Genomic DNA, 25870 nt, shown 5'->3' with positions numbered 1-25870 from the left:
CCCGTGGGATCCTGCTGCAAATATACGGTGTGAGTCCAGCGCATGTAGGGCTGTCAATGTCGATTCGGAAGCGCTGATTATCTCTCATCATTCGTTAGGACTTGCTGGGTCGACCTGGATAATACAACCACAGGTCCAGTGTGAATGTCTACGGAGTAGATCCGCGAGGCCTTGACCCCTGAGCGGTGCCTCACTAATCTCAATGAACTCTAATATATTTGGCCATGTCAACCGCATGGCAATCTCATACGATACCTAGAAGCGATCTATGTTGTGGATGGCATATTCCAGCTGGGGGTGGTAAGCCCTGGTCTTCGCGTTGATATGTACCTACTGAGTCCGTACAGACTACGGAGTACATTCCAGGATATCCTCAACTCAAAGAACTACAACATAGCCATCACTTCGCAATGTTCACCAAAGGCCGAGCAGAGTTATTTTTAGCATATCTGCTCTAAAACCACCAGCAACACGACAAACTCTACGGAGTACTCCATAACCCGTTGACACTTCATAATGTACGGAGTACCCATGTCTCACAAAATGATTTGTCTTCTGGAGCCGGACAAGAACAAAGAAAAGAAAGATAACACCGTCAACTACAACATACATATTGAGACAATTTCATGGCGATTTTTCCATCTGCTGCTTCTCCATATTCCCACGATGACATTCAGACAACCCAGCTAAGATGGTGTCGTGTCCAATATTCTTTGAGCTAAAATGAGCTTTGGTCCCGCTCATACCGGCAAAGAAGCACCCATGCTGCCATGCACCGCAAGCAAAGTGGATTTCCTACGCGAATTGTCTCGGACGAAGTTTCCAGGTTGAAACAAAGCCCCGTAAGACGACGCAAGCCATACCATCAAGGATCAAAACGGTCCATGTTGATACCTGCTCATACTTATGTTTGCCGGCACTTGCCATCCGTGTTCGATATGGGGTATGTAGTGGGCAACCTAGTGGATTTTCAGTATTTGCTCTTCCAGAGCATCTGCTCTCCACGGCCCGCGGTTCGATTCCCGGTACGGAGTATCGAAGTTGGATTTTGCTAATGGGATGTGTTGACACAGTTGGCGCCTTGGTGCCTTGGGCATCGACCGTCGGGAGATTGGCTCTCTTCCCAATACAACCCTCTTCCTCCTCCACTTGAGTACGGCTCGTAGTGCTCAACAGAATGGAGCGTGTTGACTGTACACACACTGTCACCTTTGTCTTCACGAAAGTCATAGTTTGACTAACACGAAGAGATTCTCCCGATCGTCTTTTTTAAATCCTCAATATGGCCTCATGAGACATGCCCCCACTCCCAAAACATAGCGAATCCAGAGCCAGACCCTCTTCCCAAGAGGAAAAATTCCCGCTCTGCTCAATGGCTCTTGCATAAACATCGACTGCTGCACAAACCCAGAGTTCTTGGGCTTTCCGGGCCAGACATCCCTGCTCCCACACCACATGGAACGCAATCCTTCTCAAAGTCATCCCGCGTTGGTCACAAGATGGATAAGTATTAACATCACTAGCTGCTTCTTCCGGGACGCGATCGTTGATCCCAATTCGGGGTCTTGTCGACATAGAACCGTATCGGGGCCGACTCGAGCGAGAGTAGTGGAAGGTCAGGTCTCCTGCGCAACACATATATTGCGTCTTATTCTCCGCGGAGGATATTCTGAACAACAATAAGCTGATATTTCCGGGCCACGATTATTCTGTTCAAGCCAAGGATTACACATGGAATTTCATCGGTAGCAGAAGCGTTTATAACCTTTGGATATCTGGAGCGAGGAGCCTCGGCAATTAATCAGGTACCCAAGCACCACATTTCAAACTGAGATTGGCAACAAACCAACCAGAGTCTACAATTGGGCTTCTCCCAGATGGAAACAACGTTAACACTGGGAATTGGCGATTCTAAATCTGGTAATACCGTCTACATTGGTCAAACCCTATATCTAAATTTGTAGCAAAAGGTGGGATGACTACTATCAATCTCATGAAAAGCGGAAGTGCCGCTGAGAAGATGGCCAATGAGGTCAAGAAGCCTAGTTTGATTTCCAATTGGGAAATAATGGCGTAGGGTCAAGTTTAAGGCTGAGATGCATGCAGTTGAGAAGGTGAGATAGAACAAGAATTGTTCTCTGGTTCTTCTGGCTTACTCCGAGGGCACGGTTAGGCATGGCCGCTATTTCCGATGGACGCCTAATCGGGCACAATATCTGGCCGCTAAATTCCAAGAAATCGTCCGGATGGGTTGCCTAATATCTTAGCCAAGAAGCGTTCCTTTTTTTTACGGAGTATTGTTCAGCCTCAACGCTTGGCACAGCAAGGCACATCTTTAGTGGCAGATGGCAAGGAAATGTGTCCAGCTACGTGTTCGGTATAGAGGGGCAAAGATCATTGGAAATGTTGGCGAGGAGATTCCCCTCCAGGGCAACATGAATGGGTTTCCTTTGCATCCACACTCTACAACAGAAGCATATCGACTTTTGGATGACATGGCTCAGCACCTAGCAAAGGAAACATGCCCTACTGGGAAACTGGTCATGTTGGTAAACGATGATGTCTCTTGGAGTATAGTGGGAACGGACGAATAAATCAGCATAGATCGTCGCAGTTGTGACCAATTCTTGATGATGCCAATGCTTGGATCTCACTTTTGGTTTCTAGGACAGAAGAGCATGAATCTCAGCTGATCTTCAGCTCCACCGTCTTTCGGGGCCTTTATAAGTCTCAGTATTACCTGGATAATAGTTGGCATTGGCATTTTGGATATACACAAAACAATTATACCCGCCCTCCATGACTATTTGGCTTAGCCTTGTATCGATCTCCGTTTTGTTAATCCTCTATGTGGGATACAAATGGATGTTGCCGCGTCCAATCCCGGGTATACCCTACAACCAAGATGCCACGAAGAATGTCTTGGGTGATATGCCTGCGCTGGTGCAACATCAGCGAAAGACAGGAGAGAGCTGGAGCTTCTTACCTTTGCAAGCTAAGAAGCTGAACTCGCCCATTATCCAGATTTTCGCGGGTCCTTTCTCGAAGCCATGGGTTCTTCTGAATGATTTCCGAGAGAGTCAGGATATCCTCCTCCGCAGAACCAAGGATTTCGATCGGAGTGAACGGTTCGGAAACATTTTCAAAGGACTGGTACCTGATCACCACATCTCAATGCAAACCACGAACCCTCGATTCAAGGTGCATCGAAGGCTGATCCAGGATCTGATGACCCCAGCCTTCTTGAACGAGGTTCGTTCGTTCTCCAAATCAGCGGTGATGTGCAAGACTAATTCGAATAGGTCTCGGCGCCCCGAATCTACGAGGCCTTTGCATCACTCATCGATCTATGGACCGAAAAATCTCGATTGGCCAATGGCCGACCCTTTTCTGCCTCCGACGATGTATACAAAGCAGCGCTGGATGCTATCTGGGCCGTCACATTTCCCTATGATACAAAGGACAGCGTTATCAATGCTCGACGACAGCTTCTTCCTAGTGCTAGCAGTACCAGCACTGCGTTATTCACAACCAACGATGAACCTGTCGACTTTCCCGAGCCTGCGATAAATGCAGGCCAGAACTCCGTTCTCACACTCACCGAAAGCCTGGAGTCTATCATGATGTCTCCAATGCCAAGATTGGCGTTCTGGTTACTCAGTAAGCTACCTTACATGCGAAAGGCAATAGCAGCGAAGGAAAGCATGATTGCTACAGAGCTTGAACGGGCGAAAGTGAGGTTCGCCGGGACGGCCAAAGAAGACCAGGTTGCGAGATGCGCTATGGATGATATCTTACGCCGTGAACTTGTTGCTGCGGAAAAGGAGAATCGAGAACCCGCCTACAGCACGAGAACAATCTTTGATGAGGTAAACTCAGGCACCTCTTGCCGACTGTGAGACCATTCGCTAATTGAGAACGCAGCTCTTTGGACTATTGATTGCTGGTCATGATACAACTTCCACCACGGCAGCATGGGGTCTCAAGTTTCTCTCTGACTACCAGGACATCCAGAAGAAACTTCGCAAAGCATTGCGTGCAGGGTTCCCCGATGCTGTTGCTGAAAGCCGACGACCGACCGCGGAGGAGATTTCTAAGGCTCATATCCCATACCTTGACGCTATACGAGAGGAGATCATTCGAAAATCCTTGACGTCAGTAGGAGTGGAGCGCGTGGCGATGGTAGACACTGTAATTCTCGGTCATCATATCCCTAAGGGCACGAATGTTTTCTTCTTGTGTAATGGTCCCGACATCGTCGACTCTCCAGTTGGCTATATTCCCGAAGAAATTCGCAGCAAAAGCTGCCAAGAAGCGAAGGGACGGGTTGCACCCCACTACGAGGCAGATTCGAGCGAATTCAAGCCGGAACGATGGATTGCCAGAGTCGATGGCAAGGAGTGTTTTGACGCTTCTTTAGGTCGGAATCTGGCATTTGGTCTGGGCCCAAGAGGGTGCTTTGGAAGGCGGATGGCGTACCTTGAGCTAAAGATTATCCTTGTGCTTGCTTTGTGGGATTTTGAATTGCAAAAGGCACCGGATGATCTCAGTTCGTATAAGGCGTAGGACAAACTAACCCATCAACCCAGGCAGTGTTACCTGAGGCTGTTGAACTCGCCATTGCACGATTCCCGAGCTTGAGAGATTCGATCGGAAAGACAGTATCTGCATGGGACTCAATTCGATGGCAAGGGCCCTTGACGGTTGATGGTCATGCTTCATGAATATATATGTATCTTTGATTTCGTTTTTTACTCGCGTGTTGAATCGAAAATGATATAGATTCCTTTGTTGGGCAATCAGGTACATTTTCAAGATTCCCCCTTGCTACATATCAGCTGTCGAAAGTTAGAAGGTAGTCTTACGGCGAAGTAGAATAAAGATCGAACACAAAATATAAACTAACTTGAGAGACTGAAGAAGAGAACTCAATTTAATAGTACATAGCGAGAGGAATGCTGACACTATGTGTGCGCGCGCCGCAATTACAACATCAACCAAATATGGCCATGCTTCCCAATCAACCAAATCAGACAACCTGTGAGGAAAGATTCCTTCCCTATGGACACCGGACCAAAAATGAAATCAAACATGGAACTAGAAGAAATATCAAGAAAAATACGTATCGACGTGTGAGTAGAAGTTTACAAGGCATAAAAAGAGTGGCCCTAGAAATGGCATGTCCATAGTCGTAGATAGGCGGATTGCACAGGATGTGTCAATTAGCAAGTGGTGATGTACAGACCGAGACTGGAGATGAGGTTAGCTGGTGGCAGGATAGAGAATATGGATGGGGAAAGACTTACGGAGAGGGGTTCCAGTCCTCGAAGAAGTTGAGGTCAGTACTGCCGGCATTCTTCATCTCGTATGCGACGGCTTCACCAGCGGGGCAAGCGAAGGTCGAAACCAGGTACGAGTTTCCAGGTGATACGGTCATCGTGCCGAGGTCCTGGGATAGCGAAGGAACATTGCTGAAAGATGTGGTGTCTTTGGCAACAGAAGACAGCTTGGAGAAGTCAATCTTACCGTCTCCGCTGAAGCTGTACGACGAGGTTTCCAGATCCTGGAGGTGAGGGAAGAGGAAGACCAAGCTGCAAGTCTTGCCGGCGTCGGAGGATGGGATGTCGAAGTTGAAGATAGTTGAGATGGTTGAGGTCACTGTAGCGTTGAATGAAGTACCGGCAGCGTGGTCAGGCGAAGACGAGTCGACAGAGACGATAAGGTGAGGGAACTCGTAGTTGCCTGACTCGAGGGTAGTGGGACAGGCACCGGTAGCTGATCCAGTACCCGATGGGCTGGTAGAGGCGGAGCTGCCAGGAACGGATGCACTGGAGGAGCCAGTAGGATGACCTCCGCCACCACCGACAGGGGGAGCGGAGACAGAAGCCGATCCGGTAGAGTGGGCTCCGCCGCCACCACCAGGAGGAGCGGGCACACTGGTGAAGCCAGTGGGCTGTGAAGCACTACCACCACCTGCGGGACCAGGGACGCTAGCAGAACCAGCAGGATGTGTACTTGCGCCTCCACCTACAGGAGGCACACTAGCAGTACCAGCAGGTTGAGTACCACCACCGCCGCCTACACCGGGAATAGGAGCTGGGGCCGATCCGGTAGGCTGGGCACCACCACCGCCGCCTACAACGGGAGCAGGAGCTGAGGCCGATCCAGTAGGCTGGGCACCACCGCCGCCGCCTACAGCGGGAGCAGGTGCAGTAGCAGACCCAGCGGGCTTTGGGGCGCCGCCGCCAGGAAGAGGGCCAGGGCCGGAGGGTTGATGTCCTGTGCCGCCAGATGGGGCAGGCTTGCCGGCAGATGGCTGGGCACCGCCTCCAACAGCACCGGGGCCACCGGGGGCACCAGATGCAGCGCAGCTGCAATCGGTGAGAGTGACAGTGACAGTGGTCAGAAGAGTTTGAGTGGAGCCGGGGAGAGGGGAGCCAGCAGCCCCCGAGGGAGCAGGGCCGCCGGATTGGCCGCCAGGCTGACCACCGGTGCCAGTACCAGTACCAGGTGTAAATCCGGGCGCTGGGGCAGAACCAGCAGGAGTGGATTGAGCCCCCGGAGCAGATGCACCAGAGGGCTGTGGGCCAGCCGAGGATGACGCTCCAGGACCAGTGCCGGAACTAGAGCCCGAGTTTGAGCAACTATCGGCAGACAATGCCACATTCACGCAGCCAGTGACATCGGTCTTGTTGGGGGTAGTGTAGACATTCATACCACCGTTCTGGCCCGTAGCACAGGCCACAAAGTCCTTGCTGCCGTGATACTCAAGCTCGCCTTTAGGACCGATAGAGAAGCCTGAGGTGGGAGAAGCACCCTCATCACACTGGAACTGGGTAGTGGGGGCTGTGATACAGTCAGATGGGCTTTCTTTGGTAGTCAATATGTAGGAAGTGTGAGCCGTTTACTTACGGGTGAGGATACATCCACGACCCTTTCCATCGGTGATATCGCCCTTGGAGTCAATACAATACTTGGCTGTAGATAAGCTGCTATCGCCAATGCGATTTTGACCATCACCTAGCTGTCCTAGCTTCCCGGAGGCACCTCCGGAAGATGTGAGGTGGAAGCAACAGCTGTCACCGCGGCCAACAAGTGCGTTAGAGCCAGCAGCAAAGGCTACGAGAGCGACGAAGTTCCTCATCATTGTTGCTCTTCAATGTCAGACAGATCAGTGAACGAATGGACACGGCTCCCTTGGAAAGATCGTGTATAGTTTTCACGATCTTGATAGCCACCGGTAGAACTTTGGGTAGCAAGAGTGGCTTTTGTTGAGGGAGTCAGAATGAGGAGAGAGTATCTTTATAACACGCGGTGGGTTTAATCTCCCGCATTACGAAGCAGGGAAATCTCCCATGCATGACCGGCAAAACTCCCCGAGCAAAAAAACATAAACAAAAAATAGAACCGGTGTGCTGCCAGTCATTCATGCGATTGCCCGTGGGTAAGATCTCCTGGTGGACCAATGCCCTGGTCTCGGAGAATCGACAGGTGTAGGTCCGAACCAGCCGGAGCAAGATGCGCAACGGCATATTCGACGTCATCTTGAACAGAGCTGCAATTCTCTGATATGTGGAGTAGGATGGAGGAAGAAACCATGCTTGTTTCTCCACTCAAAAGCAGGGTATGGAGATTGAACAGCGTTCACTGGCCTAGGGCTGTGGGTCTGTCTTGTCCAAGGCTCTCGTGGACTTTCTATCGATGGTCCAGGCAACCCGATTGCAGGTGGCAACATGCAATTTCCCATCAGGGCTCAATTGCGTCCTCCGATAGGCACAGAGCATTCAATCATTGATGGGCCGCATCAAACAAAGTATCTTGTTCTGCGGAAGACCATGGGAGCTCGCCACTCTGATTGAATTCCATATTTGTTACCAGCTGGTCCTGTATGCCTCAATCTTACTAAGAATGCATCACAAATCACCAGCTATAGAATTCCCGTAATGATATGGTGGCATCCTTCGAACACCACACTTCGCCCACAATACCCATCAAGATACTGGGTCCTCCGTACAATAGGGGAAACAGCCTTAGGATAGCGCAATAGAAAATAGAGCCAGGGCCAGACCGCGTTGCCATTAACAACGGCCGTAGATCTTTAAACGACTATCTTTATGTTCAATCTCTCATTGGGCATGTTGACGCAAATTGTGATACATCGATGCACAACAGACGAGTTGCTATGGTGGGCTGTGCAACAAGGTAGAGCACAACAGAAAGGACCGCATCGATGTACTGTACCACACAGGTATATTGTACATGAAAGAGAAGCCCAAAAAATAGACACCCATTCAAAGGAACTCTACGAGATTGAGCAAATAGATTGGACAAAGAGATTGGATCGGATCGTTCAAAGCTGATAGTCATCATTTTACAATGCAGTGGGCCCCAATTTGGCCCGTCGGCCAACTACAACATCAGACTATTTTTGTTCTCTTCAACCCATGGACACAGATTAATTCTGTTGATTTAAAGCATGAGCCACGTCATGGTCCTTAGCCTTTTGTTGCTACACACCCTAACGTAGCCGGACGCACGACATTGTATGTATAGTAAATATAATAGTCCATAGGGGGACGCGTGTCCAACACCGATTCTATTTGGAGCCTTATTGGTAGGACAAAGCCCATGGGAAACTCCAAACTGCGATTCTAGAACCCATGCTGCACAAAATTTACAGCGTACAGGATACAACATATATATTGTACGGTATATTCCGTCCGACGCACACCAGTATCAAAGGCCTAGTCATAGGCGCCGATATGGGGATGCATCGTTGCCGTGCAGGGGCAAGGTATCCATGCATTCAGGAACCAGGCAACCTTATACTCCATGCCATCCGATCAATCTTGAAGCTCTGTCGTTGTCAAAAACCGGTTGCCTTCCAAGGTTAGGAGGTATGATGACATCAATTTGGCAGCCAATTTTAAAATTCATATGACAGTAACAAATATTTCACTGCATGCATCCCAATTTGCTTCTGTCTTACGATGTTATATAAAACAAACAACCTCCAAAGTGCAACGTACATCAATGACTGAGATTTCAGAATGACTTCTTCGCCGCTAAACAGATCCTCTTTGCCCGTTAGCGCTTCCGATGGACGCCCGCCGAGTTGTACCCGGCACGGCGTGTCGATCTCAGCGCGGGCACAACTCGCCAGTCCAAGTATAAAGTGGGGCCTAATGCAGTGACCATGACTGTAGAGATGACATAGATCGTTACATCAAGCGAATCCACATCTGTTGCGTCATAATCTCGGGGGTTTCATATCCCAATCGGATATTACATTACTACTTCATACATGGTGTAGACAAAAAAGAAGGGTCCAACTCCGCAAAGAAAGTGTTCCAGTCCACCATTGCAGAGTCCATATTGTTATCAAATACCTGCCAGAGGTCATCGAGACCAGGCTGTGTGGGGTCCATTGGGAAATTATCGGTGTTTGTTCCTGCCCATCCTACCATGTTGGTAGGTGTGTTAGAGCCGCCGACAATGCCCGCCGAATGTGAACTTCCCTGGTCGGATGATCGTGTCGTATTATGATCGACTGCTGAACCCGAAGCATTGTGCCGGCGGAGAACCATCTTGAAAGATTCCAGCAGCCTTTCTGCGAAAGGAGACTGTCCTTTGGCGTCCTCCAAAATCCTAAAAGCTTGCAAAAGCTCTGCTCGGTCCACTTTTTCTTCTTCCTGCTGAGAATTGCTTCCACAAAAGTCTATGAGAAGAACAATAATTGCCACACAGATACAATGTAGCATGCCCGAGAACTTCAACCTCGCCAATACAAAGGGAATTGTCTCTAGCGAGATTTGGCGTTCGGTTCGAATGACCATCCGAGCTGCCTCCAGACAGGCTATCCGCGAGTAATTGTAGGCTGGATCCTTAAATGCTCGTGACAGGTAGGGCAAGTGTAATCTGCATCTCTGGGCATGAAGCAGGAAATTGATAATGTATCGTTGTGCAATTAATCCGGTCGATTTCCAAGAGTCGGCCTTGGGCAACTCAGTCGAGTTGTAGGACAAAGAAAAGAACGAGGGAAGACTCTTGGCAAAGTCACAAATCTTGCTATCGATTTGCTTAGTGTGTTCATAGTCTGGTATTCCGGGATCGGAGATTCCAAAGGGAGCACTATCCGTGATTTCGCGGCATAATTCGCCCAGTCGGATCCGCTGAAGACTATATGACATGGACGTCGGGTGGGTGAGTGGTTTTCCAGCGTCAACCATTCCGTCTACGATATCTTCATCATTCGCATTGACGGGTTTGTTGGTCATCATGTAGCGTGAATCGATCGAATATGTGCCTTTCTGTGGGCCAGGTATTTGAGACATCTGCCTATCACAGGTTAAGCTCGCATTCTTAGATAAAGGGGTTCAATATATTTACCAGTCAGTCGCCACGAGATACCACCATACCCTTCGGCATATCTCCGCTTTCGCAGAGGATGGGGAAGGGACATCTAAATTGGAGTTTTGCGGATGGTCAATCCGATGTAAGCACAGCTCTCGTGCAACTGAGATAGCAGTTGAAGCTATATGCCGGGCTTGGGATGTGACTCCTGCAAGACTGGTGGTGACAAAAATTAGGATGACCATTGTCTGGACATCCTCTATGGACTCAAGGTGTCTGAAACGCGAGTATTCGAGAACTTCCATCGCAAGTTTCACCCAGTGGATTGACTGGCCATTTGCTTCTTCAACGGTAGAGAAGATAGAATTGTGCATATCAAGCTCGGTCCAGAGAGTCGTGGTGCTGGCGAGAATCCCTAGAAGCAATGAAACATGTCCAAGCTTAACGGGGTTTCTCTCCCCCAGATCATGATAAAGTTCGTCCACCATGGCCCGGACTGAAGGAGTATGCACCACATGATGGAGGAATGTGATCTCTGTAATATACTTTTCCGCCACTGTTTTCGCTTCTGCGTGGAGCGGGAGCCAGATAAATCTTCTTGTGGGCAGCTTTGGGTCTGTGACAAGTTCAAATCTTAATGCATTCCGAATGGGGCAAGCTCTAAATTCAAGCTCGTAGCCCAGAATATTGTTCTGGAGATTTAGGTCAGCGGCCAGCTCCCCATCACTTTGGTTCAGTCATCGTAAGCTCACCGTTGACCCTGGTGCGGTGATCTCACCTTCAAGCCAAGTCACAGCTTCGGCAGACGACTGACCGTCACTTATCATGTAAGGTCGATTTGAATCTTGGTAGGTTCTAGGATGGGGAGACGGGAGAGATGCTGCCTCAACCCTTGCTTGTTCCACGGGAGCAGATGTTGCTCCATTACCAATAACTATCTCCTCCAGTCTCTTCAGGCGGGCCAATAAGTCTTTATTATCAGTAGGTGACGGTTCATCGACCTGACTATGAGGGCTAGCAGATAACGATGGGGTCGGATAAAGCTGACAAGTCTTGCCCCGGCTAGTGCAGTTGGAGCAAGGGAAAAGTCGACTACATTTCAACTTCCTCGACCGACAGAAATGACAGGATACAGGTCGTGAGCGCGAAGATCTGACACGCTCTTTGTCAACCCTGTACATCTTGCTTCGTAACCTTGGAATAGTTGAGCGAAAGGAGCAAAGAAAGATCAGGCTTGGTGTAGATCTGGGACTTGATGGTCAATTGGGGGCGAGACGAAGTTGACCAATTAACGGCTGGCGAATCCGCGGAAATTCCGTGACTCCGAGGATTACGTTTCCTATTACGGAAACTATATGTGGTTGAGGAAGTATATAAACCCTTCGTCTTGCTTAGAATGAAGACGAATCCATCGCAGTTTAGCATCTCAAATATTGAGAATCTCTACTGGATACATCATATATTAGTGTCAAGATGGAGGCCATCCTTGCTCAGATCCGAAGCTTAGCCCTAAATGCCGATGAAGCCAGTCGTCTGAAAATGGTGAAATCTCTTCGACAGATGCAAGTCGAGCTTCAGACTCCAAAGGATTCTCTCATGGAGCTAGCGGGACTGGTCAGTGGTCACAAGATACGTTCGAGTTCATCGAGTCCTAACAATCGTAGGGGCTCACGAATGCAATGCTCCGCGTTGGCGCGGACTTGGGGTTTCTTCGTTATCTCGCGAGGAGTGATGTCCCTTTGAGTGTGACGGAAATTGCCAAGCTGACTGGAGCTTCTCCTCAACTCCTAGGTGATACTCTCTCAGGCAGTTGTATGTACCTCGTATACTAATTTGTGTTCCATAGAGAGAGTCCTTCGTCACTTAGCTGCATCAGACATGATCCAAGAAACTGGAGTCAATGAATACACCGCGAACACCATGACTCGTGTATTGGCTGATCATAGGGGCCAGGCTATGATATATCACGGGTAGGCGAATCCCCCCATCGGAACCCGGTGGTTTGAAGAACCATACTTACCACTCAATCTTGTACAAAGATTCGACACCCATGGACCAGTCGTTCAAGCAATGCCTGACTTCTTCGCGGAAAACGACTATCAGGATGTCACGAGCAATACCAACACTCCCTTCCAGAAAGCTCACAACACCAAACTATCCTCGTTCGAATGACTTGTCCAGCAGCCAAAACACTTCGATAACCTACAAAAGGTCATGACAGCGCTCCAAGGATCAGAATGGACCGATGGGTTCACTCTTATTGACGATGAAGCACACAAGATTCCTCCCACTAGCCCCCAGGCTTCAGAGAAACCCTTCTTCGTCGATGTCGGTGGTGGTCATGGGCACCAATGTATTGAGCTTGGAAAGAAGTACCCACAGCTACTCGGTCGTCTTATTCTCCAAGATTTGCCCGAAGCAGTAGGAAAACTTGCCCCGATTGAGGGCGTCAAGGCCGAGGCTTATGACTTTTTCCAAGCACAGCCCGTCATTGGTTTGTCTCTCGATATATTTTCTAGCCGTTGAGCCCAGTCTAGAGCTAACCTTTATTTCAACAAAGGAGCGAAGTTCTACTATCTCCGCAGAATCATGCACGACTGGCCAGATGACGAAGCCGCCAAGATCCTCCGGAATATTCGCAACGCCATGAGCCCCGACTCGCGTATCTTGATTGACGAGGCTGTCTTGCCAGATACTGGCGCCAACTGGCAATCGACGATGGCTGATCTGGCAATGATGGCTTTTGGCGGTAAAGAGCGTACTAAGCATCAGTGGGAATCACTTGCGCAGAATGTGGGCTTGCGTGTTGTGCAGATTCATACTTACGTTGCCTCAACTTATACTGCCGTTGTCGTCTTGGCCATCTAGAACAAAAGATGGACAAAAATGAACTTTGGCTCAGAATCAACATTGTCCAGCACTGCAACCTTGCTGTGATAGTGCGATGTGTGTCAGAAGGACACCAGAGGAGCGCTATAGGGTAGGTTGTACACAACCATAGAAAGTATTAGGTATCAAGTAGGTATAGTGCATGCTTATATGTTAAATGTTGTAAATACAGAAGGAACCGCCATGTCTGTAGATAAATCAAGATCCTTTGCTGAACTCAAAACGCCTTGCTAGCCCAGTAGATGAAGAACGAGAGAAAATGCGCTGGGGGAACGATAACAAACAGGGACAATGAAAAAAGAGTGTCAGAGTCCCGAGGAAAGATGCTAATACAGGTCGTGAATCATGCTCGTACAGAACGATAAATTAAAAAGAGGTTCTCCCAGGAAACTCAGTCAGCCGGTTGCTTTCAGCGGTGGGTATTGGGTATCATGGAGCGTGGTTGGTGGTAGTTGTCGACGCTGCTGATACTACCCTGATCCCGATGGTCGACCCTGTCGGAGTTGGAGGTCCCTCGCTGCTATTCTGGAATGATGATTGAGTCGGGGTCACGGGAGAAACAGCGCCGGGACTGGGCAAATTGACGTGTATCGAAGGCAGGCGATCGATGCTAGGTAGCTGTCGGGCAAATTGATTTTGCTCGGTAACGGGACTCTGATAAGGTGGAGCATCACCCCAGTCCAGATGATCGTAGTCTGGGGGCGGGGGAATGTTCAGCGTTCCCAAATCTCCATCATCGCTTTGTGATGCTGGTCGGCTTGAACCATGCGTGGTAGTTGGAGCGAGAGTTAAAACATCGAGTTCCGTTCCAGTTGACTCGCTCATAATGGACGAACCAACAGACTCGATTCGAGAGTCACTGGACGGATTAATGGAAGGCGCAGTGGAACTAACAGCGTCGCTTTGTAACAACGGTCGGCTATCTGAATCTTGCGTGTCGGAATTATGCGAGTCGGCTCGAAGACGCGAGCCGTCATGACGAACATGGCCGATTGCTGCATAGGTAACACTGGAGATGCGACGGTCCCGTTCTCGCGAGCGATGCTCAGCGAGAGCCGTGGCCGTGGTCACACTGAGTGCGCTATTGGTTCCCGCACGGCGATGTTGCTCCCGGGCGCGGGTCTCAGCATTCAGCAGGTTGAGACGAGCGGTATCACCACGCGCTCGTGCTTCTCGTCGTTCTTGGCGGCGGGCCTCGCGATCGGCTAGTTCCTGACGACGTTGTAGGCGGATTTGATACAGCGAGTCCATCTGTTCCTCACGGCGAGTTTCCTCTTCTTCCGCAGTCTCGGGGTATTCCACAACCATATCCATCCCCCCGCGTTCACCTTCCCGGGCGATGACTCGTTCGGTCGGCTTCGGACTGAAGGAATAGGGGGGAAGGGTCATAATAGACCGGATCGAGGTTTCGCGGTGGACGCCTTCATTGGTTTGCATTTCTGGTGCAGCAGCTCCGCGATAAGCAGTATCGGGGCGATTTGACGTTTGATTCGGGACTTGGCCGTACGAGGACTTCCCTGGCGACCACTGTTTCCATTTTTGCTTGAGGTACTTCCCCGGGAGGTATTTCGGTTCGTATTGACGTTGGCGGAGATATCGACACAGGTAGTAGGTGCTCACACCGACCGCAATCGCGAATAGGATGGACACCGCAGCCTAGAGGAGGCACAGAGTCAGGGGGTATGCTGACGGGATGGATCGGAAGCACGCATTCCATGTACTTACAATGATAAATATCTTGTCCTTATTTCGTTGACCCTCTTGACGTTTGTGTGGAATGTACATTATGTCCATGAGCTGGCCCTAGAGATCCTCGATGGCAGGCATGAAATAAAATCCCCGGATTTCCAAAGGAATGAGAGAAAGCACCAAGCGCATCAGCCTCCAGCCACTTCGAAACAAAGCTTCCAGGCTGCTATTATTATACGCCAAGCACGAAAACGCTGGCGTGGCCCCCCGAGTGGAGGCTGGGAGCGTCACAGTTTCGCTTCTCCTTCAATCATATTGATTTCCTTCGCAAATGATAAACCACTGGATGAGCCTGGTCAAGTGCCGATCTTGTCTGCAATCGTCTGCAAATTAAATCAATTGAATCTTCTAGCAATATTCTCGGCCTTGAATTGCTTCCCCTGCCTCTTTTATTTCTCCGGGAGCACCAGTGGGGGCCAGGGGACGCCGTTTCGACCCTGAATGGAGTCGCCAATCTCAAATCATGCTAATATTGACTTCACTATTGACTATCGTGGCCGACTGCACGACTGCACGAGTCCCTTCGCGGCAAGGGTGGCAGAGGCACACCAGAATAGACCTGCCCTTGCATTGGACGCTATTTGATTTCATACCTCCTCCGTATACTCCGTAGGAGATCGTGCTACTGAACATCCCGCGATTTGCTCCACAGTTGAAGTTGGCGATGCGAAACAGGTCAAATCCACCTTCCGACGTGTCCGTGATTCTCGGCCCGCACCTCAGAGAATCAACGCTCGAGATTGAAACCTCCCTTTCCACTGTCCGTATCCTCTTCAATCCCCCCTTTTATTTCTAAACTGGGATGGAAACACCAAATAAATGCTGGATATGCTCAATCCACTAGCGTGTCTCAGTTGTTTCCTCACAGATTGTGGGTTGAAACTGCTAGTCAAAATTGTCTCGGGAACAGAGTCATGGGATTCCTCCACTTGCGATGGCTCCAATAGGCCCCTTCATATGTTTCTGGCGCTTCTGTTTGTCGAGGCTGAGCGCCACTTGCCTCCCGCGAATTGGAATACCCGAATACGCGACGAAAAATCAAGCATAGGTAAGAGAATACTCATAGCAAATATCGACGCCACAATGCTGTCAGAGCGACAACCAGATCCTTCAGTATGTACCCCGTACGCATGAGCGTAGATGGATGCCCCCTTCAGTACGCAGTCGGACTGTCAGAGTTGCTAGCATCAGCACCAATGTCCATCGGAATGCATGCTGCAGAGTACATTACCGAGGTCCTGCCAGGGGGTATCGCCTCCTCAAACAAATTGTCATATGTACCTCTATACTCCGTAGCCCAGCTCGGTTTGCCCGAGGCGTTTCGGGCCCTTATCACACGAAAGCTCAGACCAATGGATGGCATGATGCCGAGGTAGACAGCTAGGAGGGCGCCTTACTCTGTACAAGATACACAGTACATTCACAAACCAGGATAATAGGATGACACGATCAGGGATAAGGCCCCGACCTGTAGGGCGAAGCCTCCATGGCTGACGTCCACCCTATGAATCGCTGAGTGTTTTGCCTCGACCTTTCATTATGCTTTAGGCAGATTCTTTTCGGGGCCAGTGAGGCGCAATTAGTGGCGATTAGCCCCAAGGCTGACAGGCAAGGGCGTTGGTAGATTGGCGATCCCTATCCAAGTGTTATCAAAGCGTTTGCATCTTTGCCCACGTCTAGATGACACCTGCCAAACATGGTTCAGTTGACTCCAGGATCTACATGTAGCTTCTTGAAGCAGATTATATCAATCCCCACATCTATGTGACTACGGATTGGAGTTATTAGGCATAGTATTGTCATCTCCTAAATATCGTTAAGTTCTAGTGAAAGAAGAGTCAAGAGATCATGTAGACTTCTGGAGTTTCTACGTGTCTGTGCCAATGTTGGTTGCCTGAGTCCAGCCCCAAGAAAACGCCTCGAGGGTGGATGAGCTAAACGACCCCTGCCAGCCTTGATGCTGACAACTCCACGTCAAGGTCCCGAGAGAGATGCACAAGCTTTGACCTTGTGAAGAAAGCCCAAATACCTCCGAGGCCAGCTAGCTCCAATGGAGTATAGGTTTCACATTGCTGAGGTTATATGGTATGGTATTGGAAATAGCCGGAGTTTCTAGCATAGCAAGGCCTCGGTGAGATGGTCATAACGACGTGTGTGATTATGTTTCGTGACGATTGATCGTCGTACAGACACGAACTTTGACAGACCGCCCCTTCGTTATAATTTACTCCGTACTGTCCCTTCATTGTAATCTCCGGAGGCGTTTGTGTTCTGCCTATCTAACCGCACATACAGATCCTTGAACATTCATGTATCTGATCGGAATTGGCAGATGTCTATTTTATATACTCGCCATGAGAATCTGGGTTCACTTGACTCGAACTATTGAGCCATCGGGTGGTTTCGATTCGATTTTAGAAACCGGCAACAAAAGCACGCGCATTATCCTCTTCTCTCTTACTATATTTGGATATTGCTATAGTAACATGTGATTGGGTCTGGATGTGAGTTCAGATCCACCGGATCTTCGCCGTATACTGATACAAAGGGAATAGATCAAGGTGCCAAAGAAGATATTTACGCCATAGTTTAGTCTATTTAATATATGGCCTTGGCTCCATATATCACTGTCTTGAAAAGCATCATGGAATTGAACTCTCTATCTAAGCTTTCTAGATGATCTTGACCGTACGTTCACCGGGCAGCAACGCATGCTCAGATAATATGGATAATATATGTACCGGTATTTCCTGCTATTTTCCTGATATTGCGGTATGTGGGATAGTGCTTTGAGCGATCCTAAGCATTTGACTTGGCTTATAGAGGATCAAAGGATCCCGGACTTTGAGAACTTCGAAAACCTTGCGACTATCTGGTCATCTTCTTAGGCTATTTCGATGTTCTGTCGCCGCGTGATGTTCGGCGGGGTTTTTTGCTCTGGCGCAGGGTCATATTCGCATTTATTTAGCTCTTCAAGCCATCAATGCTAATCATTCTGTCCAACGTCGGTTAAACTCGGCGTATGGGGATCTGTTGTGCGTCGTGATATTCCTCAGCCTCAGCACTCGGGTCCTAAAAGAGCAGCATGATCTGCGAAAAACAAACTCCGGATTAGTTGTGTTGAGAGTTGTACAAAATCATAACTATCTTTGTCTCGTGGATGAATTGAAGCTATATCCAGCGGTGATATAAGCCCGTGGATGTGGTGGGATGGCCTCATCCTGACCCAATGGCTGATTCTGCAGTAGTCCCGCTGACCAGAATGAATATCGAAGATGTTCACACTCAGCTTTGTCGAAGCGAAAGTACTCTGTCGTTACTTTGCCAGATCTGTAGATAGTTGCATCGTCTTTAACTCGGATTTGATCCCCGCACGAAAGGGCCAGGATCGACGGGTGGGAGTGAGATCACCTGGAAACACGGCATGATCGCGCCGTTCTGCGGTGGGTTGGAGAAATAGTCAGATAGGGTGGTGTTGATATTGACGCAGGGTCTCTTTCGGACAGCGATCGACATGGTCTTGATCTAAAACAGGCGGTCGGACCAATGGGGAGAAAGCCATCGTCCCCGGGAAACCAAGTTGAGGTCATCGCCACGCTACATCACAGGGTGCTGTCACCATGCCCAACATGAACGACTTTGATACAACTTCAACCCAAGATATTGATCGCTGGCATATATTATGGGCCCTACCGCAGAAGAAAATGTGGGCAGCCATTTCAAATCCCCCATCAGCAGCTTTGTGGATCTTGACACGGCCTTCTCATTGGGCTTTGCACCAATCATTTCAACGCCTCCGTTCATTTATTTTCCTCTTCAACCAACGTGGGGAAATCGCGCTTATCGCCCAAAATGGCAACATTGAACTTTGTGTTGAGGAATAGCACCGGCTCTAACACGGTCTACGCCTATATCACCGGCCAAGCGCTTGATAATAACAACGCGCTTTTCCTGTTGCAATCTGATGGCAGGACACCCTATTACCCTACCTCGCCGTCGGCTACCTTGACCAGCCTGAGCTGTGATTGTGCAATCCCGCTAGGTGCACCTGGAAGTTCTACGATCATCACTGTTCCGCACCTCGCAGGCGCGCGACTGTGGTTCTCGCAAGACGCGAAATTGACCTTCTATCTAAATCCCGGCCCTGCGCTGGTCGAGCCTTCAGTATCTAACCCAACAGACTCCAACTACAATTTGACATGGGCATTCTGCGAATTCACTTGGAACAACTACCAGCTCTACGCAAACCTCAGCTATGTGGACTTCGTGTCCATGCCCATCGGCATGACGCTAACCAACAAATCCGGAGCAAGTCAAACCGTTCAGGGCATGCCAGCCAACGGCCTCGACCAAGTCTGTAATGCTCTCAAGGAGCAGCAGAGCAAAGACCATGCCGGCTGGGATCAGCTCGTAGTCCAGCGAAATGGCGTCAACCTTCGGGCCCTGTCTCCAAACACCGGAAGAACTCTGAACAACTCCTTGTTTAATGGGTACTACGACGACTATGTGAACCAAGTTTATTCTTTCTATGAGAGCAGCACCACCAATCTTCTGACGGTCAACACACAAGCTGATGCTGGTGATGTCACCGCCAAAGTTGCTTACGATATAATGTACTTCTCGATTCCGGGTATCTCTTACCCGAAGCCGTCTACTGCGGATATCTTCAGCAACAGCAGTGGCGCCTTTGCGGTCTCTGGGAATGGAACCAAGGACGCAATCACCGCTCGTCTGGCGGCTGCTTTCAATCGCTCGACCCTGTTGTTGAACGGTAGTCAGCCAAACGGAGAAAATGTCTCCAATTACTACCAGAACCCTGTGACGAACCACTACTCACGCATCTGTCATGCCGTGAGCCTTGATACCCGGGGATACGCATTTCCCTATGATGATGTTGCGCCTAACGGTGGTCCCGACCAATCGGGCAGTGTTTATGATTCCAACCCGCAGCTCTTGACCGTCACTATTGGCGGAGGCCCCAATCATTCGGTCAAGCCCTCTGTCGTTGCGGAAAGTGCTGTGCCAGCCCAGCCACCCCCGTTGAACTTACACACCAAGCCTAATGCAAGCAAGCCGGGCCGGTTCCATGAGTTCAAAAGGCTTATGAATAAGTTCTCGCACCACAAGTAGTGCTGTAAAGCACAGGATTCTCTCCATCCCCTCCAGGGTTGGTTCTTTGCTGTCGTATATTGTAAATGATCTTGTATATACGAACCAGGTCAATTTGATTTTATGTTACATACTATATTCGATTCCTCGCGCCCATACAGAAAGAAGAATGCCTGTAATTCAAAAGATGACCTGCATCATGGTAAGAAAAATCACGTTCCCTATGCCGAGTCTCCAGTATGCTTCTTGATGTAAGCAACCAACTCATCCGGCAAGACCAACCACGGCGTGTGCCCAGTCTTGATATTCTCGGTTTCAATCTGCGCGCCCTTTCGTCGCGCCCGTTCAACAAATACCCGCTGAACAGGGAACGGAGTCGTGAGATCCTCCTCGGTAAGAAGATAAGTAGAGGGGATATTCATGTATGCTGTACCGGTAGCAGGCGCAATCTGAGTCGCCCAAGAATGTGGCTTCAGAAGCTTAACCCACTCTTCGCCATCAGGAACATCTCGGAAAAATAGTATGAGCGGGTCACTCGTAGTCACGGTCCCATTCTCCTCCTAGGATAAATATGAGTAAAGCACGAACATAACCACATCGCAAATTGTTAAGCGCAAAAAGACAACAGCGGGCAACTTACATCGAGCACGTACCACGGCGGAGGCGTGCCACCAAAAGCGTTGATCAGACCCTCTCCAATGACAGGTAGGAAAGCAGCAATAAAGATGAGTTTCACGACGCCGCCTTTTTGGCCGGCTGCTTCGCGCTCTGACTTGCTCAGTCCGTCTAACGCGCTGCTTACCGGTAGTCCGGCCCAGCTGTGCGCGATGATGACAATGTCATGGCCAGCATCTGCTTCCTGCTGGGTGATAGATCGCACAGCTTCAATGTCGGGCTGGAGATCGGTGACTGAGCTGGCTTGCTCGATAGAGGGGAACGCGACACTGTGGCAGGTGTAGTCGGAGAGCCGCTCGATGATTGGGTTGAAGATGGTGGATGGGTACCACGCGCCCGGCGCGAAAATTAGAGTCGGCTTGGACATTGTCTCCTCCATTGATGTGGAAGATGAGGAGATTGATGAATGTGGCGCTCTTCCTCAAGGGTGATGCGTTGTAGCGGGATGAATATATCCGCCAAGAAATCTGCTCGCAATCCGCGAGGTTTTAGCAGTTTTCTGGGTTTTACCTGTTAGCCAACATCATCACCAGCCTATAGTGGCATACTATATAATTATGAAGAATCTGGGTTTGAGATTGATATTATCGGGATGATATCAATCTGTCGTTACAAGAGAAAGGATAAAAATTGAAACAAATGTCTCTCACGACTAACGACTACCGGAAGCAATCTGACTATCCACCCACTTCTTCTGGATCACTGAGCAAGGCGTATAACTTTCCATTCTTCCTTTTTGCCAGAACTCGATATGGGCCGTCCTCAACGACAACTCCCTGATCCAGCACAACGACGTGATTTGCGATCTCGATCATTTCCTTTGCGTGTGTGATAATGATGACAGTAAGCCCCTTACGCTCAGCCACTAACTTTTGCACTGTTCGGCGCACGATCTCGGCACCGGCGGGATCCAGACTAGATGTCGCTTCATCAAGTATCAAGATCTGGGGTCGACGCAGAAGAGCTCGTGCAATAACTACGCGCTGCTTTTGGCCACCTGAAAAGCCAACTCCGCCGTCTCCAATCACAGTATTGTAACCCCGAGGGAGCGAAGATATGAAGTCATCTATTCCTGCTCCTTGAGCTGCAGTGCGGACACTGTGCGACGACGCCATGGGTGAGTACTGGTCAAGACCGTAACTGATGTTTTCATGGATGGTGCCCGGGAAAATCGTGGGCTGCTGCGATACGATGGAGATCTGTGAGCGGAGAGTCGGCACATGCAGGCGGAGAATATCTGCACCACCAAGTGCCACTGTTGATGTCCCGGTGGCGGATACCGGGGCCTCGTAAAGCGCTAGGAGCAACGATGCGATTGTCGATTTGCCTGACCCAGATCGTCCTACGAGCGCCGTACAGGAATTGCGTGGGATTGAGATTGAGAGGTCCTTCAAAACTATGGTATTTGGCCGAGAGGGATATCGGAAATTCACCTTGGTCAGGGTGATAGGTGTGAGACTTGGAACTGTCAGGCTGCCAAGATGCTCGTGGGATCCATCTTGTGGTAGCCTCGCGAGTCGAATGAGATTTGTGGCTATCTCCCGAGAGCCGTTGATTTGTGGAACTATACATAAGTCAGTACGATATTCTCGAAGTGCTTGGGGGCGTACAAACTCCACGAGAGAATCTGGGCTGCGTATCCAATACTGAAAAGGAGCATTGAAAAGACCATCATGACATCGTTCACATTGAACTCGCGAGATGCTGCAAGTACCGCTCCATAGTAGAAGATCAAAGCTTCGAGAAAGTTAGAGTAGTACTGAACAAGAAGGTCATTGGCGTGCTTACCTGTTGAAAATACGACAGTTGATTCCACCAGACCGAAAAGCATGCCTGTATAAATGGCACGTTTCAAACCCAGAAACAAGCACCGTGCGATCGCGTTGGCTTGTTTGCGATGGAAATGTCCTTCAAGTGTCAAAGTCCTAACGGTACGGATCTCCGAAAAGGCCTCAGTAAAGATATCGGCGGCGATATTGTTCGCATCGTTGCATCGTCTTTCCCATAATCCATTGGTTCCCTCAAAGCCCCGGGTGATCACATAGATGACCGGTCCACACGAAAGAGCAACGAGTGTCAATTTCCAGCAGACAACCAAGCTCCAGATAATTGCCATGACAGTAATTGCAGCAGCAACAACCACAAGGCCAGCAAAACGGCCGAGTAAGTTTCGCATGTCTTCTCCATTCTGGTCGAGAGATGAGGTGAGTCTCAAAGATCCATTGCCATCCTTCTCAAACCATGCTCGTGGCTGATCGAGAATACGTTGGAAAGCATTCTTTCTAAAGGAGTCCATCCAAGCTTCGGCGCATATTTCCAGGAAGTAATGCATGAAAAAGGACGCAAGACCATCCCCGAAGGACACTCCTAGCACAGCCAGTGACCATGTCATTGTTAAGTGTTCACTATTGGATCCAGAATAAAACGTTCCAAATAGCTGCGACAAACAATATGAGAACATCGGCGTTGCGCTTGCATGGACCAGTGCTGCTGCGAATCCTAGAAAGAGAATGACTCGCTGCCGAAGAGTCAGAGTCGAGAGAATAGTGCCCATGATATGAGAGAGCGGCGTCATCTCCTCTTTCTCCATGTCCCACTCTTTTGGTTTCTTTCGATGGCGATGTGACTTTTTGCTGTGTTCTAGACCCGACGGAGGTTCGCTAGTATGTTGGGGAGGGCATTGATCCGACCTGGACCGATGATCATCGATCTGAACCAGTTCGACTTCTTCCGCAGGAAATTCGGTGGTCATTCCTTTGGGGTCTTTGCGGGAACCTGGTACTTCTGCCATGAAAGACAAGCGTTTGCTCCAATCTTGCAAGGGCGATCTGGGGGAAACCCTACCTCTGACAAAATACTCCGAATTGCGCCTGGAGGTCAAGTCCAGTGAGCCTGAGCGAAGACTTGGAGGGATATGGCCATGCGCCCAGGATGTCCGGGAACGACGGAGTCCGAATGAAGCCATTGGGACCCGTAAGTTGTCCCAGCCCTCCGACGATGAGTCGTCCCACGCATCATCCATATCATCCAAAGCTGTGCTTTTCCTAGTCTTGTCCTCTCGGCTTTCCCTAAGCTTTGCAGGGAAATACTTCTCGCTCCCTGCACTAGCCTCAACTACATATCTGTAGCCTGATTTCACGATTGAGCCCTGTTCGAGGATGTACAGGAAGTCCCGTTCCTGTATTTGTGACATATCATGAGTTATGATAATGGTGGTCTTGCCTTTCCTCCATTCACGGATTGCCTTCATCACTGCGACTCGGTTTTCGTGATCAAGAGCACTAGTGGGTTCGTCCAGGATCAGGATCGGGGTGTCGCGTAACTTTGCTCTAGCAATTGCGACTCGTTGCCTTTGACCACCACTCAAAAATGTTCCGCCCGGGCCTACGCAGGTATCAAGTCCTTTTGGGAGACCAGCTATCGTGTTCTCTAGCATGGCTAGCTCAATCGGATTTTTGACGTCTTGCTCTCCAACGGATTCATGATCCTGGCGACCAAAGGCGATGTTGGTGATGACAGACTCATTGAAGAGAACACTCTTTTGCTCCACCAGAGTGATGTTGTTCCGGATCCAGTTGATATCAAGTTCTTGCATTGGAATGTGATCAATTAGAATATCTCCGGAGGTTGGTAAGTAGAATCGCATCAACAATTGGCTGAGAGTACTCTTGCCGGAGCCGCTTTTCCCAATCACAAATGTTGTCTCTCCCGCAGGGAAGAAGAAGCTTGAGGGCTTGAGGACACATTGATCGGGCTGGCTGGGGTATGAAAATGATACCTTGAAGGTTGATCGTTAGTGTCCAGGTTAGAACTGAGTTAAAGAGTGAACTCACGTTTTTGACCTCGATATCACCTTCGCAATGCTCCGGATAGCGTTTTCCCTCCACCCCAGTAATGATATTATCTTCTCTGTGGCTCTGTATTATGGCTTTGAGGGCCACTCCAGCGACTTTCCCTTTTTCCATTACGATCATCTGCGGCAGAATCTGCTCGATGGACTGGGCTGCGGTCAGGCAGGCCCAGAAGGTTCTGAGCACTTCTCCCGACGTGAGCTTTTCAGCACGAGCAAGCGAGCTTCCATACCAAAATCCCTGTACAAACATAGCGAACATCATCCACCGGATGAACGCAACTTGTAAAGCATTCAACCGAGCTTGTCGAAGGTAATGTGTGGCGGATCTCTCAATCCGCTCGGCAAAGTTCCCATGCTCAAAGGCTTGTCCATTGAGGCATTTGACTGTATCGATATTCGTGATTGCATTGTTAGCAACTTTGGAAGCCTCCGTGAGCTCGACCTGTTGTGCGGTGATACTGAACTTCATTCTGGAAGAGAGGAACCCGATAATCGAAGTAAAGATGGGGATGCCCGCAAGGGTTACTAGAGAGAGGCTCCATGATGTGTAAAAGCCTAGTCCTAGCGAAGCTAGTGAGCGGCACGAGTATTGTAGTACGAGGCCGAGCGGCTGCGAAGTTGCCATTTGCATTTCGTGGATGTATCTAATACCAATGTTAGAGAGAAACTTTCAGCGAGGATAATGGCAAACTGACGCTTGGATTCCCGACAGCAATGCCCCTGAGCCTTCACTTTTGGCCTCAAACCATTCAACGTCGTGCCTGAGCAACTTCAGAAACACTTGGCTTCGAATATTGCAGGCTTGCATTTCCCCAAACACAACGAACAGAGCATAGTATCCACCGTTCAAGAACCAACCAGCCGTGCCCAGTCCTATCATCCCGAAACAATTTGTGATAATTTTGTTGCTAAGCTCTTGGGCATCGGTCTTTTGAGCACCAAAAGAATTAAATGCATCAAAAACATTGCCGAGGAAGACTGCGAGCGCCGGCGTAACACAACTCGCAACCAGGGCGAAGATAGACCCGAGTATGAGAGTCGGTAGATGTCTTCGAGTCGTGAACGCAAACAAGGACTTCCATCCTGAGTCAATCTCGGGAGGCTTTTCTTCTTTAGTGTCAACCTGACCAGAAGTCTTGCGTTTAGGCCACATCCTTTCCGAAAGACTTGAAGGTCACATCGAAGACTTGATGGGACACGCGGGGAATTTTCGTCAAATGCTATAGTCCCATAGCAGTGGCG

The 25870-nt window shown here is 49.5% G+C and overlaps 8 protein-coding genes across 8 annotated transcripts; 3 read left to right on the top strand and 5 right to left on the bottom strand.

Annotated features, from left to right (window-relative positions):
* Positions 1 to 2799: 2799 nt before the first annotated feature.
* On the top strand, positions 2800 to 4566 carry N7457_009007 (cytochrome P450; the record flags this gene model as incomplete). The annotated part of the gene is made up of 3 exons (XM_057180050.1): positions 2800 to 3252; positions 3303 to 3869; positions 3925 to 4566. The coding sequence occupies 3 exons, from the start codon at positions 2800 to 2802 to the stop codon at positions 4564 to 4566; spliced, it is 1662 nt and encodes a 553-aa protein (XP_057028436.1).
* Positions 4567 to 5222: 656 nt separating this feature from the next.
* On the bottom strand, positions 5223 to 7147 carry N7457_009006 (putative GPI anchored cell wall protein; the record flags this gene model as incomplete). The annotated part of the gene is made up of 3 exons (XM_057180049.1): positions 5223 to 5250; positions 5307 to 6846; positions 6913 to 7147. 3 exons carry the CDS (start codon positions 7145 to 7147, stop codon positions 5223 to 5225), a joined length of 1803 nt encoding a protein of 600 aa, XP_057028435.1.
* A 2146-nt stretch (positions 7148 to 9293) lies between these two features.
* Positions 9294 to 10277, bottom strand: N7457_009005 (fungal specific transcription factor domain-containing protein; the record flags this gene model as incomplete). The annotated part of the gene is made up of 1 exon (XM_057180048.1): positions 9294 to 10277. The coding sequence occupies one exon, from the start codon at positions 10275 to 10277 to the stop codon at positions 9294 to 9296; it is 984 nt and encodes a 327-aa protein (XP_057028434.1).
* A 1549-nt stretch (positions 10278 to 11826) lies between these two features.
* On the top strand, positions 11827 to 13221 carry N7457_009004 (uncharacterized protein; the record flags this gene model as incomplete). Its single annotated transcript, XM_057180047.1, has 6 exons — positions 11827 to 11967; positions 12018 to 12144; positions 12200 to 12323; positions 12393 to 12459; positions 12535 to 12847; positions 12914 to 13221. 6 exons carry the CDS (start codon positions 11827 to 11829, stop codon positions 13219 to 13221), a joined length of 1080 nt encoding a protein of 359 aa, XP_057028433.1.
* A 450-nt stretch (positions 13222 to 13671) lies between these two features.
* N7457_009003 (uncharacterized protein) lies at positions 13672 to 15027 on the bottom strand (the record flags this gene model as incomplete). The annotated part of the gene is made up of 2 exons (XM_057180046.1): positions 13672 to 14898; positions 14968 to 15027. The coding sequence occupies 2 exons, from the start codon at positions 15025 to 15027 to the stop codon at positions 13672 to 13674; spliced, it is 1287 nt and encodes a 428-aa protein (XP_057028432.1).
* A 3816-nt stretch (positions 15028 to 18843) lies between these two features.
* Positions 18844 to 20121, top strand: N7457_009002 (glycoside hydrolase family 64 protein; the record flags this gene model as incomplete). The annotated part of the gene is made up of 1 exon (XM_057180045.1): positions 18844 to 20121. One exon carries the CDS (start codon positions 18844 to 18846, stop codon positions 20119 to 20121), a length of 1278 nt encoding a protein of 425 aa, XP_057028431.1.
* Positions 20122 to 20321: 200 nt separating this feature from the next.
* Positions 20322 to 21142, bottom strand: N7457_009001 (uncharacterized protein; the record flags this gene model as incomplete). The annotated part of the gene is made up of 2 exons (XM_057180044.1): positions 20322 to 20660; positions 20741 to 21142. 2 exons carry the CDS (start codon positions 21140 to 21142, stop codon positions 20322 to 20324), a joined length of 741 nt encoding a protein of 246 aa, XP_057028430.1.
* A 310-nt stretch (positions 21143 to 21452) lies between these two features.
* N7457_009000 (ABC transporter ATP-binding protein) lies at positions 21453 to 25781 on the bottom strand (the record flags this gene model as incomplete). Its single annotated transcript, XM_057180043.1, has 5 exons — positions 21453 to 22339; positions 22390 to 22512; positions 22564 to 24553; positions 24609 to 25272; positions 25324 to 25781. 5 exons carry the CDS (start codon positions 25779 to 25781, stop codon positions 21453 to 21455), a joined length of 4122 nt encoding a protein of 1373 aa, XP_057028429.1.
* Positions 25782 to 25870: the final 89 nt, after the last annotated feature.

The sequence above is a fragment of the Penicillium paradoxum genome, assembly GCF_028828445.1.
Source record: "Penicillium paradoxum strain IBT 22861 chromosome Unknown utg000007l_segment0_segment0, whole genome shotgun sequence".
NCBI lineage: Eukaryota > Fungi > Ascomycota > Eurotiomycetes > Eurotiales > Aspergillaceae > Penicillium > Penicillium paradoxum.
This window is presented reverse-complemented; position numbering and strand designations above follow the sequence as displayed.